Source organism: Zalophus californianus, chromosome 3 (assembly GCF_009762305.2).
Source record: "Zalophus californianus isolate mZalCal1 chromosome 3, mZalCal1.pri.v2, whole genome shotgun sequence".
Classification (NCBI taxonomy): domain Eukaryota; kingdom Metazoa; phylum Chordata; class Mammalia; order Carnivora; family Otariidae; genus Zalophus; species Zalophus californianus.
In genome coordinates this window covers 24,922,323-24,928,002 of record NC_045597.1, presented here as the reverse complement: position 1 = coordinate 24,928,002, position 5,680 = coordinate 24,922,323, and the positions used below count along the sequence as shown (strand labels likewise).

General features: G+C 46.7%; 1 protein-coding gene across 1 annotated transcript; it reads right to left on the bottom strand.

Annotated features, from left to right (window-relative positions):
- Positions 1 to 419: 419 nt before the first annotated feature.
- On the bottom strand, positions 420 to 4,374 carry SLITRK1 (SLIT and NTRK like family member 1). Its single transcript, XM_027591245.2, has 2 exons — positions 4,264 to 4,374; positions 420 to 3,749 (listed from the first exon to the last, which is right to left on the bottom strand). Exon 2 carries the CDS (start codon positions 3,694 to 3,696, stop codon positions 1,606 to 1,608), a length of 2,091 nt encoding a protein of 696 aa, XP_027447046.1. The 5' UTR covers positions 3,697 to 3,749; positions 4,264 to 4,374; the 3' UTR covers positions 420 to 1,605.
- Positions 4,375 to 5,680: the final 1,306 nt, after the last annotated feature.

Sequence of the window (5,680 nt, the reverse complement as noted above, 5' to 3'; positions counted from 1 at the left end):
AAATCTCCACTCTGTTTAATGAGACCGATCTAGGCAGAGTCAATTAAATCAAATCTCTACTATTGTCCTTAATATATCTGCAGTGTGTGCAGCACCAGCAGAAGCAGCAGCGAGGGATTTCCAGTATTAATAAAGGGATTCACTGCCGCATAAGGAGAGGGAAAAAAGGGGGTGGGGGAGGGTGTGTTGGGGAAGACCTTACTTTATGGACAGGGGAAAGCTGGAAAAGCCCGGCTGGGGATGGAGGAGGAGGGCAGCTACGTAAAGGATAAAAAGCTAAGTCAAACGATTAGAGAAAGAGCTCTCTGATAGAGCTCTAGAAAGGATCCACCCCCACCCGCGCCCTCCCCCGTCCCTTCCACCGCAAATCCAATTTACCAATTGCAAACATGAAGCTGGAAAAATATAAGGACCCAGAGTTGAAAACATTTTCACTTTAATACTGAAAAAATATGCCATTATAAAATCCTCGAATAGAATTAGTAAGTTTCACGTGCTTCCTCGGTTCTTTTTTCCTACTGTATAAGTAAGATTTACACCAGCACAGAATTGCTACCATAAGATCGCAGCCTAAGCACTAGAATGACATTAATTGGTCATGCTTAACTGCCTCAAAATCTTTTTTTTTTTAATAATTACACTGATACTATAATAGAAATCATGGGTACTTATTTTACATTCAGATGGAAGGCATTATTGGATATGTATAGAAAAATATTCCCCCTCAAAAAAAAGTAAAACATCACCATCAAAATAAAAGAAAGAACCCAAAACAACCCATAAAAACGTCGCTCAACAAAATACATTTTTAACTCATAAAATGGACTGATGATTAGCCATGCAAATGTCTTAAATAAAACCTTTACATTTTTTTTCACAGTAAACGTACGTACGCTCTGAACTGCCTACCGATCACAAATAATGGCGAAATGGCACTTTCTGATTATACTGTGTTTTGTTGATAGAAAGTTTGATAACGATGGGACTTATCAGGTAAGAGGGTGGGTGCTGTGAATGTGATGCCGGCTCCAGTCGCCAAGGAGGGCAGCGTCCCTGGAGCGCGTGGTTTCCATGCGAGCCATGCAGCACTTTTTTTTGTCAGAAGTCAAAGTTATTTATTTACAATACATTCATGCCTTCGTGCAACTGCCCATCCCTGCATAGCCAACAGGGAGCCATCACGCCCCCCTCCTCACGGGGCCAATCCACAGGGGAAAAATAGATATCTATCTCTCTATATAGACGTGGGTATATGTATATACGTAAAGGACCGCGGCAGCCATCCCCATCAGCTCCACCGCAGAGGGCTAGTTCTTTGAGCAGGGCCCCCGCTGGGTTTTATCAAAAGGAGCTCGCTGCAAAGAGCGATTTGGCAGCGCTCTCCCAGCTCGCCACAGTCCGCTCTTTGTTTCCAGGAGGGAACTAAGGGGTCAAACCCTCTCACTGGAACGAGTTCATAGTTATTTATTTACTTATGTCCATAAAGCCTTGGGGCGCGCTGGACGTGGGTCTGGGCTCCTCTGACCCCTGGGCTGACAGAGGGGGTGGGGACAGAGTGGTGGGGGCATCTCCTTCCTGCTGCCCCGCTCTACCCTGGTTGGGGTCTTAGTCTGAGAGCGAGTGGGAGCCACAGTCATATACTCTGTGGGCCCCATCTGCGTTGTAAGGCCCATTGTGCCAGTAGGAAGAGTCACAGACTGTCTGTAGGGAATTAATTTCGGACGCCGAGGAGTTGGCGTCCCTTCTCTTAGATCGTTTTCTATTCCTCAGGATAAACACGAGCATGCCCACTACAGTGAAGGCGGAGGTGACAAACACCAGCAGCAGTCCCGGGACCAACACGGAGATGGACACCCTGCTGGTGTCTAGATAGGAGTTGGAGTGCGTCCCGGTCTCCGCCAACCCAGTGCTGTTTTTACTGTGCGAAGTTAACGTGGGCGAGATCCTCGCGTACAGCTGGGGGCAGATCTCGTCATTGGAGAGGAGCATGAAATCCTTCCTAAAGAAGTTCACCGGCGTCTCACACTTGAGGTCGCTCATCAGCACTTCGGAACCCAGGCGTTCTGCCCATTGCTTAAAAGGCACAATGGTGCAGGAGCACTCCCAAGGGTTTCCGTGAAGGTCTATCTGGATGATGGAGGTTAACTGGTCCAGCACCCCTGCCACCGGAAGGTACATGAAGTAATTGTTGTGCAGGCTGAGCTTAGAGAGCGAGACCCCAGCGAACACGTCCACGGGTAGGGACCTCAGTAAGTTGTTATTGAGAATGAGGATCCTCAGTTTGGGCATGGCATTGAAAGTGCCAGGAAGGATGAGCTGGATTGCATTGTACTCCACGTTCAGGTACTCGAGGTTTTGGAGCCCGGCGAATTTCTCCCGAGACAGTGTGTCCAGGTAGTTGCTATCCATATACAGCCACCTGAGGTCCAAAAGGTTCTTAAAAGTGTTGTTCTCTACGGTAGCAATGTTATTGTTGCCCAGATCTAACAGAATGAGATTCTTGTAATCCACAAAGTGCGATTTTCGGATGCTATGGATCTTATTATCTCGAAGGAAAAGCTCCTGCACGTTGGAGAGTTTGGGCTTCAAATCAGCCAAACTGCTCACGTTCCGGTTGTTGCAGTTTATCTTTAAACCCGATCCCGGGATGTGGTCGCAGCTGCAGCCCCCAGGGCAGGGCAAGCCGTTGGCTGGGGGTTTGTTTCTGGCGCTGCCGGTCGCTATCGCAGCAGTGGGTCTTATTTTGATCTGCCAGTTGCCTGGGATCTTTGTACCTCCGTTTGGAGCAGACCCTGGGGTGGCACGATCCTCTTGCCCATTTGTCTTGAAAGGAGTTGGCAGGGGGCCAGGAGCGAAGGTCTCTTCTTGGGCAGGGGGCGCTGGGAGACTGGAATCCACTCGGTTTTTCAAAGGACACAAGTCCTGTTCTGTGGTTCCATTGAGGTCTTTCCCTTGCAGTCTGGTGGGGGCTTCACAGACAACTCGGCCGATCAGAGCATTTTTGGGAATATTTTCCAGCCATTCTTTCAGGGAGAGGAGATCACAGGTGCAGTCCCACGGGTTATCCTCTAGCAGAATCTCAGCAATGCCAGGGATTTGCTCCAAGACTTCCTCATAGGGCAGCGTTTTCAGCCTGTTTCCCCGGAGGTCGAGGTGGGTGATGGGCACATACTGGAACACGTTGGCAGGCAGGGTGCTGATGAGATTGTCATTTAAAATGAGTACTTCCAGCTTGTTCAAGTCCTGGAAGGCCCCAGGGTCTATATCCCGTAATAAATTAAAATCGGCCTGGAGGTATTCCAGATCGTCCAGCCCCAGAAAAGTCTGCTTTCGAAAAGACTTTATCTTGTTGTTGTTGATGTGCAGCCTTTTCACCAGCTGCAGCCCCAGAAAAGCCCCAGGAACGATTTCATGCAAGCCATTGTTTTCCATGTGCAAACTAACCGCATTATAAAAGTTAGCAAACTCATTAGGGAAAAGTCGAGTGAGGGAATTACCATGCAGAAATAGATGGTAAAACTGGGAAGTCGGGGCGGTGAAACGCTGCAGACTTGTAAAGCCCTTTTTTTCACAGTCTACGTGTAGGTCCCCTTCTATCTCATTGCAGGAACAGATCTTCTCTTTACAAACGTCCCCTGTAACGTTTCCAGCGGCAAAACAAAGAGACGTCTCCAGCAACAGAATCCAAAGCAGCATTTTTAAAGCGAGCAATTCATCCCCGATCTCATCACAAAGTAACAGCGACCATCCTGCTCGCCACAGACACAATTCAAGTTCATTTAGTGCTCCAATGTCCGAACCCAGGGAAGGAGAAGAAAAGGGTTTGGGGGGGTGGGGGTGGATTCCTTCCTCCCTAACCCCCCCGCACTGCAACAACCCAGGCGCCAGTCAAGAATTATATCCACAGACTATCCAGGCACGTAGTGCAAGGCAAGCAAAAAAAAAAAAAAAAAAAAAAAAAGGAAGAAAAAAAAGGGGGGGGGGGGAAGAAAAAGAAAGGAAGAAAAGAAGAAAGGGAAAGGAAAAAAAAAAGTAGAAAAAATAACCCTACTCCCCCTCAACCCTTTAAAAATTACCAAAAGAAGTTAAATATATACATATAAATTAAAAATACACCCTTACAGAACTTGGTCTAGTGGTCCTCACTAATCAGGAAAGGAACAATTCTAGTAATTAGAAGCAAGTGCATGTTAGAGAAACAAGCAGAGGGTTTGCAGCGTAGTACAGGCGCACTGCCTGTGCATGGCTGTGCGTCGGACTGACCTTGCCTCTCTGATACAAAGCAGGGTTTTCGGCGGCTTCTGTCGCTGAGGCGGCTGATGGAGTTCTTGCGGTGGCTGCAGGTTGCCCAGAAGTCGCCCCCGAGGTGCTGTCCAGTCCCCCCGGTGCTGAAATCACGCCCGACAGAAGAACTCACGCTGCCGAGCCAATGGCGCTGGAAAATTTCCGCAATCGCTGCGTTTTGTAGCTGTCCATCCTTTCCCTTTCCTTCCCTTCGGTCCTCTTCAGCTTTTTTTCTGGGCTCCGGCTCTCGGTTACTAGCTCTTCTTTTCTTTTTCTCCTCTTTATTCTGCTCTTTCGGAATTACGTGGAGGGGGCGGAGGGCGGGGGGCGAGTTGTCTGAGGGAGGGAGAGAGAGCGAGAATGGGGAGGGGGGTAGAAGAGAGTTGCTAAGAAGCTCTGCTTGTTCCAGCCTGGTGCACTCTGAAAGATCTGACACCCTCTGCTGATCTGCAGTAGCAAAAATCCATCTGGTGAGGGAATGCTGAAGAAAAAAAAGAAAATCAATCCACGTACAGGGCAAGCGTTAAAAATGTGGGCATTAAAGGCTGTCGATCCACATAGACGCTTATTTTAAATGGATTATTTAATTCTTTTTGCGTGCTGAAAACTTTACCCTTTCCTTTCCTTAACGACCTCACAGCCCCCCACTACCTTCAGCGTTTGGAAAGGAGTGCTTTTAAAACATTTATTTCCCAATGGCTTGAATAAAATTAGTGTCAGGGTGTCAAGCGAACAGCAATTTGAGGTAATTATACTGCACGCCATTTTCCTCGGTGCTTTAAATGCATTTCTTCCGTCTCTGCAGTACAGTGTTTTATGATATTTGATGTCTTTGAAAATTTTTTTGGCATGTTGAAAGTGGTTATTTGGAATATATAGTCATATCATATATATATTTGAAATAATATAACTGGGTATGAATTTTTTGTTGCATGGTATATAATTTAAGCACATACTTTTTCTTTTTTAAACTTGGTATAGAATTTTAGTCAATTTGGTCGTTGAGAGTTAGGTTTCTTTGATATTTCTTGAGTGTTATTTAAGTCTGCAGGGTGAAAATACAATGCGTGCTTGCGTCTTTGATTCCAGACCCAAAATCTTTCACTGAGAACCGGAAAAGGAGGGAGGGAGCAGGAAAAAAAATCCCAGTATGATTCGTGAGTGCTCTTAAATATCCACTGGCAGATTGGCACTCGCACCACACACACACACACACACACACACACACACACACACACACACACACACACACTCTCATATACCCAAAGTTTCCAAATCCATATGGACGAATTTAAAATGCTTACAAGTAAATAACCAGTTGAATTTTGAGAGGGGGTGAGAGAAAAAGAGAGTGTGAGAGAGAGAGAGAGAGAGAGAGAAAGAAAGAAAGAAAGAA